Below are 25408 nucleotides of genomic sequence, written 5' to 3' on the forward strand. Positions count from 1 at the left end.
TGTTGGATTTCAGAGACCACCTTTCCGCGCGCCCCCCGCAGTCCTCCAAGCTGGGCTCCCATGCTCCATTCATGAAGCTCCCTCCTGGTCTCCCACCGCAGCGGCCCTTGATGTCCCTTCATCTCCATTTGTACACGCAGCGTCATGAACCCTCACTGTGAACATCAGCCCCCGGGTGGCGCACAGAGGCTCAGGGGTCAGGGGACCTTGACTGCAGTCTGCTTTGCCCTGGGTAGCTGGGCGGGGCTACTTGAGGTATTCAACCTCTGTGAGCCTCGGTTTTCTCCTTTGTACACTGGGAATAAGCATAATATGTCCCACCTGATCAATGTTAGCTGCTATCCTGGTAGTAATCACAGTCTTTAGCATTCATTTTACCATTAGCTGGTTCATATGTCATCATCATTATTCTTATTTTCTATACATTTATTTTGTCCACCCACGTGCGTGTTAAGCTCCTTCAGGGTAAAACTCCCAGCCTTTGATCTTCCTCAATGGACGTGTCTGTTGCTGTTGGCACAAACGAGTGCCCTGTGCTTCACTGCAGGAGCGGGAGGGACACCTCAGGGGCTCCAGTGATAAACAGAGTACCTTCCTTGGGCTCAGCCCCATAGCCACAAATCCGTGGTGGATGATGTGGGAGTGGGTGCCGAAGTGCTTCCTGCCCTTCTGCTGCTTAAAGAAAGTCCCAGAAGTAAAAGAAGAACATTCAGAAAGGGACCCAGTGGAGAATCCCGCACAAGCCAGAGGATCAAGGGTGGAGAGGAAAAGCAGGTTCCATCGATGTGTGTGCTGTGATCTAATCTCCTGCAGACAAATGAGGACTAAGGAGAGAACCGGGCCCCTCGCTGCATGATGCAGACGTCCCGGCTTCCTCCTCTGCCATCCGCTGCTGTGCTCCCAGGCAGTTGCCCCGTGGGCTGCCCGGGCTGCTGTATGGACCGCTGCCCCAGCTCCCTACTCCGTGCCCAGCACAGAGCAGGCAGCATTCATATTTGTGGGCTGGATGAATTAATTCACATCCAAGCAAATACTGGGGACACAAACCAAGCGAGGAATGAGGCTGGAAAGTCCAAGGTGTTTTCAGTCACTTGGTCAGATCTGCCTTTCTCCTTGAAGAAGCCCCAGGAAGAAAGCCCTGGAGGAGATAATAACGGTGTCTTTCACAATGGAAAGGTCAACCGACCTGTGTTTATTGAGTGACTCAGTGGGCCAGCCCTTTGCTCGGCTTTGTAGGAGACTACGAGACAGGCAAACCACGGGGTACTCTGGGCAAGCAGGCTGGAATCAAAACGCATAAGAAAAATGAGAGAGCAGCCCGGAGCAGCATGTCATTGTGCAGAAACGTCCAGAAAAGGTTCAGAGGATGGGGCTGTGTGGGGGAGGCCCCGGCAGTGGGGCTGGGTGGGAACACCTGAAGAGGCAGAAAGGAGAAGGCTGCGTGCTGCAGGTGTGGAGGTCAGAGTGCCACTGGGAGCTCTCCAGGCCAGCTCCGCAGCAGTGTGTGTGTGTGTGTGTGTGTGTGTGTGTCCATGTCCCTTTGCTCAGACCAGCAGTGAGTCCTGGACGGGGTCTTTCAATCACGTGGCTCTCCGGCCGCTCCTCTCTGATCGCTGTCCTTCCCGCCAAGGCCTCTCTGAAATTTGACTAAGGTTGTGAGTGCATGTTTCAGCATTTCTGGATGCAATTTGGTATCATAGCAAAGAATCAAGGGATATTTTCTATCACTTAAAGTATGTTTCTCTCCCTCTTCCTCTGAGCACCTGACCCCACAATCATCGCTGGCTTTGAAATAATAGACCCGTCATAATTATGAGAATTAGTCTGGAGGCTTCTGCCTTATCTGCTCAACTGAGGTTATTGAGGCTGTCTTTAGAGGTGGAAAGGGTGTCCGGGACCATCTCGGCAGAGATGGCAAATTCAGAGAGAGCTATGCCTGCCGGGTGGGGGCAGCCAGGTGGCGAGGCTGAGGGAGGGGCCTGGGGAGGAAGAAGCCCCCTCTGCCCAACCCAACAGCCGCTGCTCCCTGGGACCCTGGACCCAGCGTTGTGAAAGCGCAGTTTCTCAGGAGAAGCTGGAAAGTGAGATGATGTGTGAAATGCCCCGAATTTGTAAATGTTAAAAACAAATTTAGCAATGAAAACCCTGTGTAATGAACGTTTGAGATCTCCATTAGATGGCTATCCCGACATGCTACAGAAGTGGAAACAGAGGCCCAGGCCTGGAAAAGGACATGGGCTAGGTCATTAAGGTAATGGAAACTTGTGTCCCCTCTGCCTCCTTGGTCCAAGTCCCGAGCCATAGTGTCCACAAACATCGGGCTAGGAACTTTCCATCAGTATGCTGCCCGCACTACCTGCTCCTTTCCAGAGGCTTCTGCTTGCCCTTGGCCAGGGATGGCTGGCAGCCTCTCTGTGGCCTTGAACCTGTGTTGCAAAGCCTGCTTTAGTCAATGCTCTGAACTGGCTCTGTGACTGTGCCTTCCAGGTGGTGAGGCAGTGGCAACGTGGCAGCCCTGGGCAGCATGCAGGGAAGGCCAGGGCTCTTATGGAGGGTGGCTTCAATGTTCTTATAGGGTATTAAAGGAATAGAGTGAGAGTTAATGCAGAACTCTTTCTTTGGCTTAATTTATTATAAAATATGTGGCTAAAATGTAGATCACACTGCTGTTTTGGATCTCCGTTTTGATTCCCAAAATTGCAATCATGATAGGTGGATTATAACCGTGCTTTAACATACAGATGAGGAAATGTATTCCTGTGCAATTTTCCCCTAAGGAGAAGTCAGAGGATAAGGGGCAGGAGTTTTGAATAACTTTGCAACATTTAGTTGTCTCTCTCGGTTATGGGATAGAAATTAGCATTGTAAGACTATATGTGTTGTGAATGCAGCACTGCTTTGAGTATTAGTGTGGAAGAGCTTCCAAAGGGAACGGAGAAAGCGATTTTCCTTATTAGAAAAAGTCACCACGATCTAATCTAGCAAAGTGGTGTCACCTCGTTAAATTGTTGTAGTTACTTAAAAATATGAAGTGCCAGGCACCCTGCTAGAGGCTGGGGAGGCCACGGTAAACCAGGCGGACCGAAGACTTGCTGGGGTAGTGGGCACAAGCAGTAAACACTGGGTGGCGCACAGCTAGAGGTGAGCTGGGGAGGGGGCAGAGGTGGAGCGATGGGGGGCGGTGAGAATGGCCAGAGGCTCGGGGGCTGCAGGCTGAGGGAAAGGAGCATGCAATAAGCCTCACACAGATGGGAAGCCAGAGTAGTCCTCATTCTGGCGGTGCACGCAGAGCACCCGTGTGGCGAGATGCCCCCAAGAACATATGTCTGGGCAGACTCTTCCTCAGGACCAGACATTCAGTAGAAGAACCAAACAGAACAACATCCTGATGTGCTGCCCTGGGGCCTGGGCTCTGCTCTGTCCACCAGCACCGGTCCTCGGCCAGCACCCACTCAGCCTCTCCCTCGCACCCCGAGGTTCTGTCTGTCCAGATCATGCCCACCTGCTGCCCCCACCCCAGAATCTGGGCTGGGGCTCTTGAGAGCCGTCAGTTCTGCAGAGCAACACTCAGACTCCCCTTACCTCCCAGGAGAGCTGGCTGCAGCCTCTCCCCTCACAGCACAAGCCCTGGACTCAGTGTTACCAGGGAAGGTCAGTGGAGGAGAATGAAGGTCTTAAAAGAAGAAGGTGGCCTCCTTTGGTTACACTACATGGAATGACCGCCCAGCCTCCCCAGCACCATTCATTCATTCATTCATTCATGTATCCATCAGTCAGTCAGTCACCAGTGTTTACTGAGCACCTACTCTGTGCCAGGATGTTTTAGGGACATAAGATTGAGAAAAATAGACCCCATCCATCCCAGCTTTTACAGAGTAGACAAGCTACTGGGAGAGATAGAAATTAAGCAGGTATCACACACACATATGGTAAGTACAACCTCTGATACGTGTCATGAAGGTTACGTTCTGGGGTAATCGGGGCTGACCTGACAGTCTGGAAGTCCAAGAATGTCTCCCAAGGAAACAGCATTGGAGCTGAACCCTCAAGAATGGTGGGATCAACCAGGCAAGTTGGAGGTGGTGTTTGGGGTTCGTGTTTCAGGAAGAGGGACCAGAATGTACTGAGATTCCGATGTCCATCAGGGAGAAAGTTCCAACCTCTCTCTTTCTGGAGGGCCAGAAGGGCTTCCTTGGGACTTTTAGATGTTCGAGGAATGCCCTGGACAGATGCAGAGCAGGCAGGGGTGGGAGCGCGTGGCCCCCTGAAGCATTGTCGAGGAAAGCTCCCAGCTCACATCACATCACAGTTCCCAGTCACTGCCCAGTGCCTGAAGGATGGCTCTAAAATTCTTTCTCAGTATTTGGGTCAGGGCATTTTCTGGTCAGAGGGCCTCTGGGGTGCAGGACTGAGGGGCCCAGTGACTGTATGTCTGGGCAGATGGGGTGCTCTGCAGAGATGATTAGAGGCAGCCAGCCTGTCGCCCTTTAACGCCAGCCATCTCGTGGACGGAGCACAGGATGGAGAGGCCCGAGCTGCCCAAAATGGTGAATGCTCGTCTCTCTCCCTGTCATCCTGGTCTAACACCTTCCCCCAGGTCTTCCTCGTTGCCCCCTAGTTACTCACCTCAAAGAGATGTTTGGAGTAAATGTGTCTTGTCTAGGAGGCGCCTTGGGGGCAGGTGCCAAATAAACTGTAACGTCGGGGTTAGAACACGTGGGTGTGAGTGGAGCCTTGTTCGTGGGTTTCCCACCACAGAGGCTGGTGTCACTTTGCACACTGGAATTGATCTTCCCAGCATGGCAATGTGACTCCTACTTGGAATGTACTGGGGGAGGGGTCTGACTGTAGGCAGGGCTCCTATGATGATGCCATTATATGAGTCATCACCTCTGGTTTATCCTGGTCATCTGTGTGGTGAGTATTACGGACCTGGGTAGGTCAGGGGAACTGTCAGTTGGAAATCTATCAGATGCCCTTTCCTCATATTATCTCATTTGGTTTTCACAAGGGATTGCAAAGTAGCACCGTTATTTCCACTTTACTGACAGTGTTTGGAGTCTGGACAAGGTTAGGAGAAGCATTTACAAAGACATAGCTCAGAAGTCGCAGGGCCAGGTTGGAACCCAGAGCTGGCCATCTCGAAGCCAGTGACTTTCCCACTCTGCTGTGGTACCAGTGCAGGATTTAAGGTATATTAAGGCCTTGCAAACAGCCTATCTTAGGAAACACTCAGATTCCTCTGTACTATTATCCAATTATTATCCAGTTATACAAATAATGGTGCTAAAGTTCATGAAGCTTTAGTGGTTTGCTCAGGATCACAGAGTTTAAATTTTAACTCAGATCTTGGCATCAAACACATCTTGGTGTTTTGAGGTGACCCCTTCTGCTCAGCAGTCTTTGCGCATGGCTGGGGGCCGTGGGGACAATTTGCTCTGCTACCACCACCCGTCCCTCCACAAACAGGGCAGTTTATTCGTGCTCCCTCCTTCCCTGGGGGCTCCTTGGAAAACACACTCATTTTGCTTGTCCCTGGTCAAGATTCCTTTGGACTAGTCTATGGGATTTCTAGCACCTGGAAAGTTACCTTTTAGATACTTTTATCTGTGATCAAAGGAAGAATGAGCAGACTTGACCTTCCTGTTAGAAGCTGCTACCCAGGAGGCTAGTCCCCAGGGGTCAGTTCATTCATTCACGCATCATTCATTCCTGCATGTGTTGGTTGAGTGATGGTTGGATGCCTACTAGGTGCCACGTGTGGAGGAGGACTCGCAGGCTGGTCCTCTGCCAGTTGCTGGCTAGAAGGAGAAGAACAAAATCCAGACTCTTCACCTGGCCCGAGGAGCTAGTTGAGGGCCCACTCAGGATGTGAACATGACCGGGAGTTATCTGAGGTTTATAACACAGCCTCATCTGTAGTTGAGAAAGGTCACTCCTGTGGTTATCAGAAAGCAAAATTTGTTTTTCTCTTTTTGACTTACTTCACGCTGTATGACAGTCTCTAGGTCCATCCACCTCACTACAAATAACTCAATTTTGTTTCTTTTTATGGGACTTGAGGACACAGGGAGGGGGAAGGGTAAGCTGGGACAAAGTGAGAGAGTGGCATGGACATATATACACTACCAAATGTAAAATAGAGAGCTAGTGGGAAGCAGCCACGTAGCACAGGGAGATCATCTAGGTGCTTTGTGACCACCTAGAGGGGTGGGATAGGGAGGGTGGGCAGGAGACGCAAGAGGGAGGAGATATGGGGATATATGTATATGTATGGCTGGTTCACTTTGTTATACAGCAGAAACTAACACACTATTGTAAAGCAATTATACTCCCATAAAGATGTTAAAAAAAAAAAAAAAAAGAAAAGAAAAAAGAAAGCAAAGTTGCCATCAAACCAATCTCTACCGGTGGGGGGGAAACAGCAAAATCTTCGCTGAACGCGTCACAGTTGTATTGGCTAAAGTCCACTGCCCTACCAGCAGCCTGGGGTGGTGTCAGCCTTGCCAGGACACAGACACTGGACTGCTGGATGGGGAGGGCCATTCCCCAGGGCATCGGCTCTAGCTTTGTTTTGCCAACAGGTACCAAGACAATGGTCAGTGGGGTAACCTCGGCTGTCTCCTTGGCTCCTTTCTCTGCTTTGTGGCCTGAGCCAAGTCCGAAGGTTTTGTCCTTTGGAGATCTACCAACAGGCAAAAGAGCTCCAGAAAAATCTTTGTGCTGTGATGAGCAGAGCTGGATAGAATTTTTTTTTTTTTTTTTTGCTAATTTTTATATGTCAACTAGAATATTTATTACTACAAGGTATTGAAAGTTTCAGCATTTATTCAAAAACATTTAAATCTTGATCCATTGATAGTATCCATCTGATAAAGTTTCTCAAATTAAAAGGGCTGGATAAGTCAGTGCGGCTCAAAAATGGCAGTAACTTCAGAGCTGGCAACTGACACTTGTTTTCTGCCACTGTTTACTCTTCAATAAAAAATGCATATTTACCATAGCAACCTCCAGCTCACGTGGTGCCCTGTCTTACCCGCTACCCTCTACAACAGAATAGCTTCTTAAAGAAACACACACATCCTAATATGCATGCTTTCAGATGCAAAAATGTGTTCTTTATAAGGAAGCCCTCTTTCCTGGGATTTAATGCTAATAAACACGTCATCTTTATAGAAATCATTTTGGTCCCATGTCTTAAATTTTAGGGTGTTCACTCTGGAAATCAAAATAGAATTACTCTTGGAAGGGCTTTTGATTATCTTGAGAGTTTGCTGATTATTTATTTTAATACAGTTCTAATATATATATATATTTGTGGTTATACATATATATATATATAATTTTTTCCAAACTGCAGCCATTAGTATCGTTTGAGAGGGTTTTTTTGGTGTAGATTCTAATGACCTGCCGCTTCATCTGTGATTAAAGATTGTCATCTACATGAAGCTCAATTGCAGCCTGAATTGTTTTTCACTGTTAACTTGGGAGAATTGCCTGGGTTTTCAGAGCTTCGGAGAAACTGCTCCAACCCGGACTTTTCAGGAAGGGAGCATGCCTTCTCATTCTAGACCTTGTGCAGGTGTCAGGCCCCATCGCTTGGGGCTCGTGGAGTGGGGAGAGCACTAAAGCCACAAGCCTCTGCCCTCCCTCCCCAAGCCATCCTTGCTTGCAGGGGTCCCTTTGGCAATATTCATGTTAAAAGCTACTATTAATTGGAGCATATCCTGCACCAGGCACCGTGCTAAATGAATTGTTATGACTATCCCCGTTTTGCAGATAAGGAAGCTGAATGAACCTCAGAGAGGTTATGTAATTTGCCCAGGATTACACTCCTAAGAATTGTTGGAACTTGGTTTTAACCTGAAGCCTTTGATCGCAAATCTGTTCCACTTAATCTGTGATTGGAACCTTTCTGTCAGACGTAAGCTGGAAGGACAAGTGGGAATGGAATAAGGGGCAGTGAGCGGTGCCTCCCTTCTCAGAGTGTTCTTGGGAGATGTCGCATGGCCTCAGTATCAGGAGAGTTTTTTGGTCCACTCTTCCCATTCTGGTTTGCACCTGTGCCTGACAGCCACATACTCCTGTGGTCTCCGTGGATGCTACAGCCCTGGGACGGCTGGGTGGCTGTGTGTGTGATGAGAGCTGTGGTCAGTGCCCCTCTGGGGCACCTCAGCAGGCTGGGGGTGGGGCGCGTCTGAACCAGGCCTGGTGGATTTTTTAAATTCCTTTCAGCCACATACAGACCAATCTGAAAAACAAGAACATATTGTGACTCTGTTATGCTTAGTGGCTTTGGGGGAAAATCCGATTGTGAAGTGAGGCAGGGCTCTCCATGGCGGAGTGGCACTGTGACCCGAACTCGGACAAGGAGAATTGCCCAGACCCCACGGCCCGGCCAGCCAATCTGACTGCAGTGTGTCCACGAGCCATTTCATAATTATCCATCATGAATGCCTCCATGCTGCCTTAATAGATTATTTAAAATGGTGCCTGCGCCTCCCATGCAACCTCTAGTCGGCCCCGAACTGTACATACATACAAGCCGGGAGAGGTAATTGCTTATCATGTATCTTTTTGTTCCAGACACTTTTATAAAAGAGTATGTATTATGTATGGTGTGACCTTCAAATGTCAGGAATGTGTTGTGCAATAAACTGTCAATATTTGTGGTTATAAGGTACTAGATGACTTTTACAATAATTGGAACGGCTATATTAAAAGCTTGGATCACTCAGCTGGTTAAAGAGAAAGACACAGGCCGGTGTTCATCAGGGACTTGCCTTCTGCCAACGATTAAATGAAAGATATTGCAAGGTGCTTAAGATGTCTTCTTTGTTTAAAAAAGAATATGGCAAAACATGTCTCCAGGGGGAAGCGTTATCTCCAAATCATCCCTTCTCCTTTCAGTGTGCACCATTCCCCAAAGAAAACTCAGCCCCACAAGTTATGGCGACCGACTAAATGCATTTTAAAATGATTGGTCCAGCTTGTTCTCAGTGTCATTTAAGTAAGAATTCCTGAAACATACCCGACAGTCAAAGAGATCTCCTCCAATCTTCCCCCCAGCCCCCTCCCCACCCATAAATGAGGGGGCTGTAAATTACCTTAAGAGGATCTTAAAAGCTATAGTTCTTTTAAGAAAATAAATTATGTAGAAATCTTTTGGGAATTTATGCTTTACTGAAAGTAGAGGCTTCTGTAGTCTATAGGTTTTTTTTTGTTTTTTAAAGAAAGGAACATGTAATTTAAATTACGAAGAAGGGAAAGCAAAACAAATATTTTGCAATAATTACAGTAGTAATTGGGGCATGGGTTACTTTTAAAGTATCTGTCTTATTATACTTTTCTATTGATTAATGTTTCTTTATGCATATGGGAGGCTACTTCTTCCAACGCAATGACATCTTCCTTTTAAGCCAGGGAGTGGGCAGATGAAATAGTGGAAGGTTTCCTCAACAACACGCCCCCATCTTCTCAAAAGCTCACTTGTGACCTTGCTGATTAGAGTGCGTGTGTGGTTCCTTCCACCTGGATGGAGAGAGACCCGGGAGACACCCCGAGACCACCTCCTTCAGGAAGCCTCCCCAGGCACCCCTGACCTCCTTCCCCCCTGCTGTTATCACACTCCAGCCCCTGATGGTCTGTGCTGAGCACTTTGGGGCATTTCTGGTATTTTGCTGGTACCCGGGGCCAGTTCCTCCCAGGCTACTCAAAACAGCTTCCCTCTTGTAGTCAGGAGCTGATCTTAGCCTCTGAATTTCAGTTTGCTTGCCTCCTCTGATTCTTTTATTTATTTTGAAAAAAGTATGTACAGTTTTTTAAAGTATGTACGGTATGGAGCACCTGCTATGAGCTGAGTGCCTACCACGTGCTGGGGGTATAACAGCAAACAGTAATTAATAGTCCCTGTTTGCGTGGAGCTTGTGTCTGGGGGGAGACAGGTGGTAAGCAGACAAATACATAGGTCAGTTAGCATTTGCAGTAGGTGATAGACGGGTTGCTTGAAGGACCAACCAGAGAAAGAGTGCCCCTGGAACCTGGAGTCAGGGACAATTCCTTCAGACAGTATGGTCAGAGACGCCTCTCCCAGAAAGGGCCTGTGGACTAAAGCCTGAGTGAGAGTCTCCGTGTGAATTCTGGGGGAAGAGAATTCCAGGTGGATGAGGCATCAGGAACAAAGTCCTAAGTTGGGTACCAGCCAGGAAGGCTTGAGGAAAACAGAAAGATGGAGGACTGGAGTAGAGTCAGGAGTTGGGATGAGGTCAGAGCAGCAGCGAGGGCCACTTAGGTGGGGGTTGGAGACCACAGGTGCTGGGGGTTATTCTAAAGAGCAATGGAGCCAGTGGCCTGCCCTCCCCTGCACATAACCGGGCTTTTCCCAGGAGATGGCAGCCCCCTGGGCCGTCCCTCTCCAGACTCATCCTCCTGCCTGGTTCTTGTCACCCAGGCCAGTTCATAGGTGATGCTGCTCTGCCCTGGTTCACCTGAACAGTTTCTGGGATGGATCCCTGCCCACCAGGCCAGAGGGAAGAGAGGGGTGTGCAGAACCCAAAGAGACCCATCACACCAGATGTCTTGTCAAAGGTTGATTCTGTGAGTCCCAAATCCTGCCTGCTGCGTCCATGGTCACAGTTCCCAGGCTGTGGACTAAAAGTGCCTACCCACAGCTGGCCCTGAGGGCCTTGGGAGAGCTGGCAACCCAAGGATTACAGAGGATGTTGTCAAGGGCAACATCACACAATGCCAAAGGGAAGAGACCCCATGGGTGGCCCAGTCACCAGCGGATGGGGTTGGGGGGACGGTTGTTCGGAACACTCCCCTGACAGTTAAGAAAGGGCTCTCTGGGTTTGGTAAAACCAGAAACACATTTGGCCCACAGTGCTTGATTTTGAAGCCCTTGTGTATTTTAAGGGAAATTTAATCCATATGTTTCTGATTCATTTTCACTTAACTCATCAAAATGTTGCTTTAGAGAAGCTATTTGAGATCCCAGTATCTTATATTTTTTTCTCTAAATTTTAGCCTTTTAGTGACCTATTTCCCCAATTCCAGAAATCCTATCTTGCTAACAGCAAATGGAGCTCTACACAGTTTTGAGTTTGGGTCAGAGGTGAGGAAGGTGATGACGGAGGACATTCACCTCTGCTCCCTGAGATCTGTCACGAGCTCGGGCCTTGCCAGTGAGCCCAGCCTGGTCCCCGGTCCTAAGAACCCACAGGGAAGCTGGCTGTTGCCTTTTCACAAGTGGTCATCCTTTTCTAAAATAGCTCTCTATTTAAACAAATACTTTTGCCAATCCATATTAATGCTTAACTGTTTAACATTACTATATATGGCCATCATAAACCAGAGAACTTTGATGAAACAACAGAGACACCAAATTAATACTGACCCAAGGCATGACTGATGTGTTCCAAGAGTTAAGTACAATTGTTTACAGTAATGTTATAATTTTTATGCATACCATTAATTTAAAATCACTTTTAAAAATAAAGGGAACTCTTCATCAGGAACCTCCACCACAGTAATCATTGTTTTGAGTCTTTATTTTACAGTTTTTAAAATAAGGAAAGTGTTAAGCTTTTAAGAGGAACTATACATTCCTCTGGGTTTTTCCTCCAAGGTATTACTTTTCCTCCCCTGAAAAGATCTTAAAACACCAGTATATGTGGGCAAAGATATTAATAAAGATGTGATTTTTTGGTGTCATGGTCACACTTTAGACTCCACAAATTGTTTTTTCCTTCATTAATGAAGGGAGATCTGTGCTTTTGAGATGCTCTTTGCACAAGACAGACTTTTAGAATGAACTGCACGACTCATCTGGGAAAATGTGTTTACTGTTATAGTAGGAGTTCCATAGAAATTAAAATACCGTGGGCTTTTATGTCATAAAGTAGTAAATGCTCAGGTATACAGACAGCTCCCTTACCCATCTGAGGTTGCTGGGATACTCTCCATTCCCCGCATGGGCTTATCATCATCATCATCAATGTCATCATTACAATTTTCTTTTAATAAAAATCTTTCCAAAATGTGCTTTTGGGCACGTGAAGGGTAAAGCTGCTCGGCAGGATGAGGTGAGCACTGAGAGTACGTGCACAATTTAAAAAGAAACCTCTCTTTGCTTTTTCTCTTTGGTCCCACTCTGCCTCTTTTGGTCTCTCTGAACCTTGTTCTCTGTCTCATTCTGTGAATTAATAAGACTACCTAGAGGATTGGGTATAAACCCAGAAGACCTCACCAGTAGAAGGTTCACACTTCTTAGTTCCTGAGTCCTCCCACTGTGACAGCTCTCCGATCGCCATGACTTAACAGAACTAAGATTTTTTTCTCATTCATGCGCAGTCTGGCTCGGGTCAGCCCCCCTCCATCTGGGGACGCAGCCATCGAGGCATCCTCTGTTTTGCGATTCTGCCCCCTCGACCTTTGTGTTGCAAGGGTAGGGTGGCCAGGGAGGAGAGGGAGACAGTAAGGGGCACACTGTCTCTCCTCTGAATCGCTTCTAGCCATTGGCTGGACTAGTCAGTGGTCCCAACTTAGCGTAAAGGCAGTTGGGAAAAGTAGGCTCTCGTGGAATACATAGGAGCACGTACTATCCCTTTCATGGTCGTTTCCTCCCATATCTCTAAGAGCCATCCCTGTTGCTTATTTGGCTTAGATTGGGCTACGGTGGGTGAAGGAAAGGCCACAAAGAGGGAGAAGACAGCCTGCAGTGGGCTTGGGGCTCTTCCAGCATTGCAGGATTCCAGGGAGCCGAGGGGAAGGGCCAGTAAGTCCAGCTGGGGTGGGGTGAAAGGATTTGCCTGAGGACAGCCAGGCCCCGGGGACCCAGAAGCAAAAGATTCTGCCTCCTGACTCCTGAGGCAGCCTTCTTTGCAAACAAGACTATTTTAAAGAGGTACCGAGGAAGCTCAGTGTTTAAAGATAAACTGGGGGGAAGTCTACCCTTAAAATACAAAATTATTGCATAAACCAAGTATTTAAATTCCAAACCAATATGTGAGTGAGGTTAAGTATACAATGAGGCACCCATAGATTCAAATCATATTTGTGTACAAGATAGCCAGTCTCGGGGTTGGATTCAGACAGCTGCTGATGGTACTGTGTGTGTGTCTAGGCTTTAACTTTTGAGAAGTCATTTGTCTTTCTTTCTAAGCATCTGATTCTTTGTCTATCCAGGGCTGCCAGTTTGTGGCGGTTACTGATGAGGATTCCAATATGATGATCCATGACCTTTTTTTTTTTTTTTTTTTTTTTTTTGTGATACGCGGGCCTCTCACTGTTGTGGCCTCTCCCGTTGCGGAGCACAGGCTCCAGACGGGCAGGTTCAGCGGCCATGGTTCATGGGCCCAGCCGCTCCACGGCATGTGGGATCTTCCCTGACTGGGGCACGAACCCATGTCCCGTGCATCAGCAGGCGGACTCTCAACCACTGCACCACCAGGGAAGCCCTCCTTGACCATTTTTAGTCCCCCGGCCCCTCCTTCAGCCCACAGCTATGGAACCTCCCTCCTACCCTCCCTCTGTGAATTCTCAGGGAAGGTAATGAACCTTAATGTCACCTTGGCCTAGGCCAACCTTGCTATACACTCAGAGGCTTAGAAGCAGCAAATGGAAATGTAGGAGGCATGGTTTCTGACCTTGAGATGACAAAATTAGGAAGGTCAATTGTCTGATGTCCCCCACCCCCAAATAATATATCTTTTTTTAATTGAAGTATAGTTGAAGTACAATATTATGTAAGTTATATATATTATATATAAGGTGTACAGTATAGTGATTCACAATTTTTAAATGTTATGCTCCATTTATAGCGATCATAAAACATTGGCTATATTCCCCGTATTGTACAATATATCCTTGTAGCTTATTTTATACCTAATAGTTTTTACCTCTTAGTTCCCTACCCCTATATTGCCCTTCCCTCTTCCCCTCCCCACTGGTAACCACTGATTTGTTCTTTATAACTGTGAGTCTGTTTCTTTTTTGTTATATTCACTAGTTTGTTGTATTTTTTAGATTCCTCATGTAAGTGATCACACGGTGTTTGTCTTTCTCTGTCTGACTTATTTCACTTAGCACAATACCCTCCAGGTCCATCCATTGTTGCAAATGGCAAGATTTCATTCTTTTTTATGGCTGAGTAGTATTCCATTATATATATGTGTGTGTGTGTGTCACATCTTCTTTATCCATTCATCTGTTGATGGACGCTTAGGTTGCTTCCATATCTTGGCAATTGTAAACAATGCTGCTGTGAACATTGGGGTGCATGTATCTTTTCCAATTAGTGTTTTTGTTTCTTTTGGATATATACCCAGGAATGCAATTGCTGGGTCATACAGTAGTTCTATTTTTAGTTTTTTGAGAAACCTCCTAAATTCTTGAAACAAAACTTGAAATGATTGGATCCATGTCCTCTTTTTTATCTGACCACTCTCAGCTTGTAGGAACAGGAGAAAGCTTGCAGAGTTTTTGATACCTACTACAATTCACCTGTTCTAGGCTGAAACTTGGGAAGGGTTGCATGCATAGTCTATGTTCCCCTGGAATATTATTTGCTGCCACCATATATAAGACATCCATTCCTGAAGCATAGATCCCATATTATTTAGTGGGGTCAAGAAAAGAAACAGGGGTCCCAGGAGTTATTTCTCATCCCTTTCCCCTTCCTATGAGAGTCAGAGCACACCCAGGCTGAGGCTGTGTTGCCTGTAGCCAGATGCCCCAACTCTCAGGGACACCCCAGCCTCTAGGAGCTGGCAGCGCTCCTTTCACAGAGAAGCAGGAGGAACAGCCAGTGGGGCTGAGGCCGACCTCTTTTCACATGCCCACCTTCAGCGTCCTCAACACATTTAGAGAAAGTGTCTGATCAGAGGGAAGAGATACTGCAGATTTTAGGAAAAGGAAAATTTCTTTAAAAGCTCATACCAATCCAAAAGCGGCCTGACAAAGGACCACAGGTGTCATTTTTATAATGCTTCTTCCTTTCTGTCGTGTGTTTCCTGGAAGGGCTGGGGAAGGGCTGGTCTGTCCGTAAGCAGGACCCGTGGTTCTTCCCCGGCCAGCTGTGTGTGGCCACAGGCAGAGCCTCGGGACTCCATCTGGGGAGCCTTGCAGAAGGACAGCTGCTAGTGCTTTTACACTCTGGGCGGGTAGAGAAGGAATCGGAGAGCAGCCTCGTCTTCCCCTCTGCGTGAGCCCCTTGAGTTCTCAGCGGGGCTGGGCTCGGTTTAGCGCACCTTGTTCCTCGATACCCGTCCAGGTGTAGGCAGGGACCCACACACAGGCCCTGTGAGTGTGCGGCTCAGCGGGCCTTCCTCTGCCATCACTGACCGACTGTACTTGGCTTTCAGCCTCTCCGGGCACTTCCTGGGACCACCCACAATTCCCCTTCATCGTTGCTCAAGTTTGTTTTTCTAGTTGGATTAGTCTAAGAGTAAACGCCATAGGCCTTCTGGCCCTCCAAAAAAACAAAACAAAACAAAACAAAAACAGAAAAAACATTCTGTGTAAAGTGAAAATTAGACTCTTAAATCTGCAAAGAAAGCTGTTTATCTTACAAATTCATTCTTTTTATTGGGCCACACATATCCAAGATAGAAAGATAAAAGGAAAACAGATACAGGCCATTGCTTAGAGTGACATATAGTGAGATACAGCTCATCCTCACCTTCTGTAAAGCCGGCGGGAGCGCAGGGCAGCGGCCTTATCTGTCTATTTATCTATATTGTGCCCTGGGCCGGGGCTCACCAAAAGCTGCAGTGGAAATATGTTCCCCACACTCTCTATTCTCTTCTGTTGGACAGCCCTGCCTTGGACTGCTCCCCAGGGGCTCCGACAGAGGAGGATCTGGGGAAGGTGCTCAGCTGCAGACCGTGGGACATGAGGACAGGCAGGGATGCAACATCAAAAACCCACACCTGCCTACTCCTGTCCTGAAGTCAACACTTAGTTCTGCTCATCATTCAAATGGACAGCTCACGGCCTCCTACCTTAAATAGGGTGTCTTAACCCTGTTGCAGGGAGCACTTGGGCAGAATTTTAATCAGGCTCGTTGTTATTTTAAGCTGACCTCATGATCCCACAAAAGGAATGAGTAATGCTGGGAGGGCAAATGCAACAGGTTTGGGGTTGGTGTGGCTTGGGGGTGGTGGAGGGAGATGGGTAAGAGATGACCTCTCAGCTGTTTATAACTAGGATGCGGTTGACTTGGAATTGGCATCTGGCATCTGGCCATTGTTCTCCTGGGCTCTCAACAAACTGGCTGTTTAAGACAGAGGTGGTGGCAGCCCTGGTGGACTTGACCTGCGGACAGGGACTTCCTGCTAGGACTGCATGTGGGACATTTGTTTGCCGTGACCTGGCAACACTCTCTTGTGCCTGTTATCCCTTATCAGCAGCCCAATAGCCATCTTTGGTAGTCTCTCCACAGTCATGTGGACAACCACAAAGCTAGTGCTAGGTCGAGTGAGTTCTAGATGTGGATGAACTGTGTCCCCCTCCCTGTGTAAAATTACGAGGAAAAAAAAAAAGCTGGGCAGTCAGACCTTTTGAACAGCTCTTCCAAGGATGGTTAGAAGAGTTGTGGAGAATAGGATTAAAAGTGAGCGTTCAAGGAAAATTTCTAGGGTGATGATGCCATCGTGCACAGTCCAAATTCAGAGAGGATGCTCGAAGCCAAAGGGTTTCCACGGTTGCACCGAGCAAACATCCAAATAAGAATTAAGTGCGACTGCCTTCATCTTGTTCATGGCCTGTAAGCCTGTCCCTTTTGGCTGTGAGCAGAGAACACCAGGAACGGATGTTGAAGAATAAAAGCAATTTGCATTTTCCATTGTTTGGAAGGTACAAATCTTGTTTTTTTTTTTTGCTCTCTGCAGAACTCACAGGTCTGCTTATTATCCCAGAAGGTCCCCTTGTTCTCATGGTGAAATCTACCAGGAGACCTAGAGGATGGGCCGGAAGCTGCGGCCAGGACCCTGCCAGCCTCGGGAGCTTGGGTTATGTGCCAGGCGGCAGCCTCCAGCCCTGCGGGGAGGCCAGAGGAGAAGGCTTTCCTGCCTCCCCTTCTCGAGATGCAGAGTCCCAGCTCCTGCCCTGCTCCCCTGATGTCGCCTCTTTGACAACATGATGTCAGGCCTCGGGTGTTGCAATAACATATCCTCCAACCACTAGATATTTTCACAGTTTTATTTACTATTATGTCCCATCATTTCTGTGCAGAAGGCAGCCGTATGTAAATTTTATTCCATTTTCTAATGGTTTGGGTTACATAACAAATAACAGCAGGAAGGAAAATTTGTATTGATACTTTACAGAGGAAGTTCTCAGGTGACTGCACAAAGATTTAACTGCAGTGCTCTAAGTTTATGGGAGTTTTGCAGCTGAGTTTCTGCACATGACTTTGAATATGTCACTATATGTTTATCATGGGCTAATTGTGGAACCGCATTTCCATACTTTTTCTTCTCCCTTTCATGAGATTACACCAGCCAGCGATGGAGGCAAGACTCTACAAGGAAGAAATGATCAGTTTGGGATAATTTTCTTTCCTGTCCCAAAATAGCTGTACGTCTGCATATCTTGGGGACTCAGCCGAGACACATTTTTTTTCATTTGTTGCCTGATATAATGCAAATGTGATTTCGATCCTATAGCAAACTCTCCAGCTAGTCCATATTATAAATTAATCAGACTCAACAACCACCAACATTTTTAAACTTTTGAAAAAAAATGTTTAATAGGAGCTAAGCAAAAGAAGAAATCAAACCAGCTGCTGACACAGCTGTTTCTTTTCCTGTTTAATTCAGTTCAATATAAAGGTACCATATGCTGCTTAAAATGATGATAGGAAAGATGAAATAATTTAAGAGAATAACAAGAAAATACGTGAATTGTCAGCATTCTGTCAGATTGAGAGAATGAAATAGACAGGTGTACTATTGACACGTTTAGCCTTGTGTGGTGTTGGCAGTTTTGGTGCGAACAACTTCTGACATGTGCTGAAGTGATGTGAGAATGTTTCTCCTCCATTGCAGACATTGGAGAGGAGGCTGGGAGATCTGCCGGCGTCCAGCAGCCCGCACTGCTTCGAGACAGGAGCCTGGGCTCGGCCATGAAGGACTGCCCGTACTGTGGGAAAACCTTCCGGACATCCCATCACCTAAAGGTCCACCTGAGGATACACACAGGTGAGGGATCCAGGTGCACAGCTCGAAGGAGGAGGCCCAGGGCTGCCATGCCCCTGTCCTAGGTCCACCCTCTGTGGGCCTATCCGTGCACCATTGTGTGGGTCTGAACCGACCCTAACGACCCAGTTCTTTACTCCATACTCACCCCCCTGAATGACACATGGGCATGTGGACATGGATCTCCCATGGTCCAGGCCTGGGATGATGATGCTTTGTCCGAGGCCCTGTGACATTTTGCTGATGGCATCCTTCTGCTGCATTGAAGTAGCACCTCCCACATCCTCACATGGACCAGGGGTCTTTCAGGTGCAGATGATGAGAACCCAGCTCAAACTCTAAATATACAAGGGCACGTAGGAGGTCTTTGAAGGCAGGCTGGCTTCTAGCCCAGCTGGGGTTACGTGCCCACACCTGGGACTGGATAGATGGAGAGGAGGGTTGGTGGCTCTCCACTGGGTCTCCTCAAAAGAAAACTCGAGACGCTCTTAACCAAGCCACTGGACCACTGTGGTCATTTCCCCGGTTACGGCGTTGTCCGAGCCCCTCAAGGTGAGGGCTTCTCTTGGTCTCTCTGTCTCGTCTCTCGGTCATGGTTCTTGTGAGCTTTTCTGCTAGTTGGTTGCACATTGCCAATACAAAAAAAATCTCTCTGACATATGGACACCTCCATTTTCTTTGATTTTTCTCCTGACACTTTATCTATTGGAGTGTGAGCTGCTTCAGAGGATAGACAAATATGCCATCTATTTTCAAAAATAATTGTGGTCTGTTTCCCAAGGAATCAATAAAGCTTAGGGTTGTGAAGGATATTTAGCGTGTACGGGCCTCATGTGCAGCATGTGGTTAAAGACAAGGCGCCCTCACCTGGACCCTCACCTGTGCCTGCAAATCTCCCTGACACCCAGAGGAGCCCTGAGGACAGGTGGCAGTGGGATGGGCTGCTGTCTTTATTCTCAGCCTGGGTGCAGTTGGGCATCACCACTGTCCCTCCCTGTCCCGGAGCACTTCTCTCATGGGGTCACCCCAGGGCAAAGAGGGGTCTCCTAAAATTACGTGCCAAGCTTGCTCACTCTCCAGGGTCCATGGGACCCAACCCACCTTGCCCATCTTCACCCTTATCACCACCCTGCGACCCCATTGCCTTCTTCCTGTTCCTCCAATGCAGAGTGCTTGCTCCTGCCACAGGACCTCTGCACCTACTGCCCCCTCCACCTGGAATGTTCTTCCTCCAGGTGGTCACTGGGGGCTTAGCGTCATGTGATCTCTTCAGAGAGATTGCGTGACTACCCTGCCTGAAATATCCCTCATGCCCCTCCTTTATTTTCTCCATAGACTTAACACCTTCTGAAATTATCTTGTTCAGTTCAGTTGTTCATTTCCTTCTGTATTGTCTGTCTTCCACCAAGTAGAATGTGAAGGTGTAATATTATCCATCTATTTAATTGCTGTAGAACTCCGGGGCCTACAAGAGCACCTTGCAGTAAACTGCAGCTTACAGGGGGGCATGGTACATTTATTTGAGAGGTTGAATGACAGAACAAATAAGTGAGTGACCCTACTCCTGCAATGCCTGCCCTGTGACGGGTAGCACAGAGGGGACAAGTGCAGTGGGGAACGTGGACCCTTCCCTAGGGAACCTGTGGTCCTTTGGGAAAGGCACCCTGTACACGTGAGCTGGTCAGAAGCCACAGCATGGCAGCCAGGCTGCAGGTGCTGGATTTCTGGTTATGGATGGAAGACCTTTCCGCAGGAGCTTCATGAGGAGTCCCTTAGTTCCTGCCTCAGGGCCTTTGCACTTCTCTGTAAGATAGGTCACCAGCTTGCACCCTCACCTTCAGAGTTTGGCACCAATGTCCCCTTCTCAGTAAGCTCTTCTCAGTGATGGGGCTCAAGGAGAGGCAGCTCAGCTTTCTCAGGTCATGGTAATTTCCACTTTCCTCCCCAGGTTGGAGCCGGGTCCCCTAGTGTTGTGGTGGTTGGGAGGGACCCACAGACCGTCAGGACATGGGAGACAGTCCACCAGGGCACCCACGGTCTCACTGCCTACAGGAGTGTGGAGACCTGGCCAGGCGGGTGCTGTGATACTTCCCTTTCATGTGATGTGGATACAGGCTCCTGGGCCAGGTTTCCCAGGTGCAGGATGGCTCACAACAGGTGAGGCCGGCCCTGCCGGGGAGTGTGGGTCTGGAAGGAAAGGGGCAGTGCCTCCCAACCAGGAGCTCTGCTGCCCCTGGGGGCCCCCACCCCCATCAGCTTGCCTGTGGTTCAAGTGGAAACGCCACAGAATATTCTTGGTAAATTAGAACTGAAGTTGGCAGAAAGAAGTCTTGCTGAACCTGGGTAGAAACAAATGGATACTGTTTTTAGAAGTTTTAAAGCTTGAGAAAGATTATGTTTTTCCAAACTTCTGCTTCTTTTGCGTCACAAACTTCCGAAGTTTGTGATCAATAGTCTTTGGAGACACAGAGAGAAGCAAGACAGGGCCACGGACAGAGGCATTCCAGAAACTTCCCAGAATAAGGGTGAAAATGAAAGAAGCCATGGAAACATCACACCACCAGCCCTCCTCGGAAACAGAATTTGCAGTGTTTAAAAGGCAGAATGGTAACCAGATAAAGATCAATTTCCTTTTATCAAAGAACAAAGAAGTTGGAAAATGCTTACACTTGCGCTTCTGAACAGAACAGAAAGTGTTACACGTTATAAATCACCAAAGTAAAACATCCATTATGACAATATAAAAGTGTAGATTACGTGTAATTAAAAATCAAAATCAAGTGGCTTGTTAATGAATGAGTTAATAGGAGCCCCAGTTGTGGAGATGTCCTGTACTGCCTTCCCCTTTCTCTTTGCGGTTTTGTATTTCCCAGTGACATGGCCAAAGGACAGCAGTCTCCAAAATAGAAGAGTCGTTTTCCAAGATGCCATCTTTTGAAGTTTTTCTATAATGGACCCATACGAGCACATTAAAAATCCAATGTGTAATAAATATATTTTAATTGGTCAGGATATGAGGTGGAACATTCTCTGTGTCTTTCTGTCCTACTCCATCTCTATGGGAAGTTTTGATCGTATACCATCAACTGTGATAAAAACACTTTCCATTATTAACTCCACTACATTAACTCAGTTACTGCTCTTCTTCTCCCAACACCTGTTTATTAGAGAGGTTCTGAGCAGAGGCACCAGTCAGGTTGCTTTGAACACCTGTGGGCTGGGCAGAGCCTGCAGGTAGCAAGAACGTTTCTGTTGTCCCCCAAGCTCCAGCCAGGTCCATGCGTGATGGAGGGGAGGCACCCAGAGTACCCTCACATCCTAGGGGCTGCCCCTCTCCGGCTCCTGCAGGGCAGACGTTGATTGCTGCCCACACAGGGAAGGCTGAACTTCTCTCCTATTTGAAAGTTGGGCTGATTAGGACCCAATCACTGGACGTGTGCGATTTGTCTTCTAGAGTACGCTGCCGGTGATCGGAATTCAGAGCCAGTCAGTAAGGAGACTTTGTCAGTTAGGGTCCTCCAGGGAAACAGTGTGCGTGTGTGTGTGTATAAACATCTGTGTACATGTACATATATACATAACTATATACATATACATACATATCTATATACATATACACACATCTATATACAAATATACACACATCTATATACAAATATATACACATCTATATACATATATACATATCTATATACATATATAGATACATCAATATACATATATACATCTATAAATATACATATATATGCAAATATATATTTATCCATATATACACATATCTGTGTACATATACATATATACACATCAATATATATATATAGAGAGAGAGAGACAGAGAGAAAGAGAGAGGTCTTTATTATAAGGAATTGGCTCACTTGATGATGGAGGCTGAGAAGTCCCCTGATCTGCAGCTGGTCAGCTGGAGGCCCCAGAGAGTGGATGGCATAAGTTCCAGTCTGAGTCCAAAGGCCTGGGAAGCAGGAAGGCTGATGGTATAAGTCCCAGTCTGAGATGGAGTCCCAGCTCAAACAGAGAGCTCCCTTACTCAGATTTGTTCTAGTCAAGCCTTCCACGGATTGGATGAGGCCCACCCACACTGGGGAGGGCAATCTGCTTTCTCAGTCTACTATTCAAATGTTACTCTCATCCATAAACACCCTCACAGACACATCCAGAATAGTGTTTGACCAAATATCTGGGCAACCCTTGGCCCTGTAAAGCTGTTGCATAAAATTAACCATCTCAAAGATGCGTCAGCAAGCGCTTAGTTATCCCATGCAACAGGAGGCAGGGATGCCCCCAGGTTGCCCCTGGCCGAGGCCAGCAGTCATTTCTTTACTGGCTGCCTGCAAACGTACTCCATCCGTTCCCTCACTACCCGCTCCTCCAGGTACTACATTGGGGATACTCTGAAGGGTCCAGTGTGTCTGTTTTGTGCAGGAGGTAGGCAGGCGCTGATCAGTTCCTGAAAGGCTGGAGGGGTGTGCCTTCCCCACAAGCCCCAGGAGGGTGTAACACCCCATGTGATGACCCACCTGTGTGTCACCCAGGGGGTGCCTGTTGTCTCAGGAAGACCATTTTAGAGAAATATAATAAGCAACCTCACTCATGAAAACTTGGAGGCACTAAAGTTCAGAGACTAATTAAAAATAAATCTCATTAGTTTTTTCCCCTCTCAAACTATGCTAGTGGTTTATTAATCTGGTTTTGATTTGCTGCATGTGTTGGTCTGGCCCTGAGTTGGGCATCTCTTTATGGACTAGATTTGTACAGGGAAGCCAGCCGTGGTTCTCCAGGGGTCTCAGGGTGGGCTGAGGGGCATGCCCAGCACTGCCCACCCTTCTGGGTGCTGCCTCAGTGATAGAGCGGCTGAGCGCTGCCCGGGTGGGATGCACGGAGTGCCCTCCTTGGCTCTCACCTGCATTCTTGGCACCAGACCCGAGGCTCCTCTGTCCTGATGGAGCCAAAGGGGACTGTGGAGGTGAGAAGGCTTCTCTCCTGCAGCCCCTTCAAAGGGTTGTGTGCCCTCCCTGTGGGGAAGGCACAGCCTGGGAGTTTTCTTGCCTCATGACTGAAGCTGTCTACACAGCATGACAGCAACTGGCTGCCCACAGAAAAATTCAGCCAACGAGGATAGTATAACAACAACAATGACAGTAACTGTAGTCACCACTCTCTGTGCACTCACGTGTGCAAGCACCGCTTGCTGCTCGTGGATTATTATTATTCGCCCCTTAATCCTCACAGCACTTTGGAGACCAGGTTCCAAATCCCCCCTTATCCTGCCCCGTCCCCTTTGCAAGGGGAGGGAACTGAGCCTCAGAGATGTGAAGCTATCCGCCCAGAGTTGCCCAGCATTGATTACAGGTCATACTCCAGATCTGCCTATTTAGAATCCCATTCTATTAACCACTGCACTGTATTGCTATTTTTACTTTTCTGGGTGAATTTTTGGCTTGTTTTAGGGAATTAATGCAACATTTCTTTGACAGTGTGTGTCCACACCATAACCAGCTGGAGGAAAGGAAGTGACTTGTACCCACAAGGTGTGTTGACGCAGCCTCCCAGCGATTTAAAAGGGAAGTACTGTGCACCCTGGCTCCTCCTTGCTCCCTAACTCAGACTGGCCTGAGGCCTCCTTGACCCGCTTGCCTCCAGTTCCCACCAGCCCAATGAGCTTAGGGAGGCAGTGGGGCAAGGAAACGGCTACTGTGGCTGGTGGAGGCCCCCTGACCCCTGGCATGGAAAGTGGGGTGGAATTAGACGCTGGCATAGTGGAGATGATAAACTCCTGATGCCTTTTTGGAAACTGCCTTTCAACCAAGCAGCGACTGGTCTGTGGATGTGGGTGGAAATGAAAGTTCAGCCCGCCTAAGCTAGGTGCCTTCAGCCTGATACACACACAGCTTACCTTTGATGCTTTTGCGTCTCCTCTTCTGGTGAGGTTACCAGGCTGTTTCAACATTTATAAAAGCACATTGAATAAATGTTCAGAAAAGGATTGGTTAAAATGGGCGCTCTTCCCATTTCCTCTTCTAAAAGGAGAGCATTGAGTTATTCTTAGTGGGGGACAGATACCTGCGTAATGATGAGAAAACAAAAAGACCCATTTGCCCGAAAGGAGACGATTCCTTTTTTCTTTTTGTTTTGAATTAAAATTCTGTCGTTTTTCTAAGATGAACTAAAAGCCCATTTCCTTCTTCCACAGTCCCCCATCCTTGCTTTTCCTGCCTTAATGACATCCCAAACTTTTGTTGAAAATAATTGATTGAATTTAAATTTCCTTAAAAGTTTAAGAGGTAACGTTACAGTATAAATTTCCTACCAAACACTAAGTAGGGAAATATCCATTAGTGAAATTAACTACAGTTTCTAGGTAGCTAACAATGTACCGTATACAGTAGGGCATGTCTAATGAACACTGCAGTGGGTGATATTTCATTATACAAATTAATGCTCACATTTTAATGGGAAAGTCACATAATGAATCTCGGCTTCAGTGACAGCAATTAGAGACACAGATTGTCCCCTTCTGGACAAGGCACTGTTTAGCAATAAGCAGCTGTGTGAAAAGTCTTCAGGTTTACAACATATATATGCTTTGGGGGAATTAGTGTACAATTTATATTAATGTACTGAAGCTTCTCTGCAAAGGCACGACCGTATTTATCTCTCCTGGTATTAACTAAGTAAAGACATGTAGAAAGACTAAATAAATATCAAATAGAGGATGCAAATACGGGAAAATATTAGGTTACCCAACTTAAAAGTGAAAACACTTTTGGGGTTTTAACACACACACACACACACGAGAAAGTTAGAAACATGAAGCCCTTCTTAAAAGCTTGATAAAGGGATTTCCAACGAGAATAAAATGAATCCCCCTGTTATTTTTGGAGAAGCACTATAGGGAACTTGCTCTGAATAGTTCCAGAATAACTCCCCAGAACAGTGAGGTTTCCTTGAATATCAAGTGCAAAGTGAGGCTCAGAATGATGAAAGACATGACCATGTAAAAATAGGTACAATGAACTAATTAAACCACTTGGTCATATATTTCTTAAAATTTATGATACAACGACTTGGAGAAGTTATCAATGATATTCCAGAATTGAATATACATCTTATGCCATGTGTCAGTGGGTAGCTGGTTTAATGTAAGATGGTTCCAATAATTTCATTAGACCATGGAGTGATGAACTGATGATTTT

General features: G+C 47.1%; 1 protein-coding gene across 4 annotated transcripts in view; it reads left to right on the top strand.

Annotated features, from left to right (window-relative positions):
• Positions 1-25408, top strand: part of ZNF536 (zinc finger protein 536) — a 418376-nt gene that overhangs the window by 242177 nt on the left and 150791 nt on the right. For all 4 annotated transcript variants that reach the window (XM_049703338.1, XM_033415005.2, XM_049703340.1 and 1 more), the window contains exon 5: positions 18048-18200. In XM_049703338.1, the coding sequence (XP_049559295.1) occupies positions 18048-18200 (153 nt within the window). The remainder of the gene's footprint in view (positions 1-18047; positions 18201-25408) is intronic.

This window comes from Orcinus orca, chromosome 20 (assembly GCF_937001465.1).
Source record: "Orcinus orca chromosome 20, mOrcOrc1.1, whole genome shotgun sequence".
Taxonomy (NCBI): Eukaryota; Metazoa; Chordata; class Mammalia; order Artiodactyla; family Delphinidae; genus Orcinus; species Orcinus orca.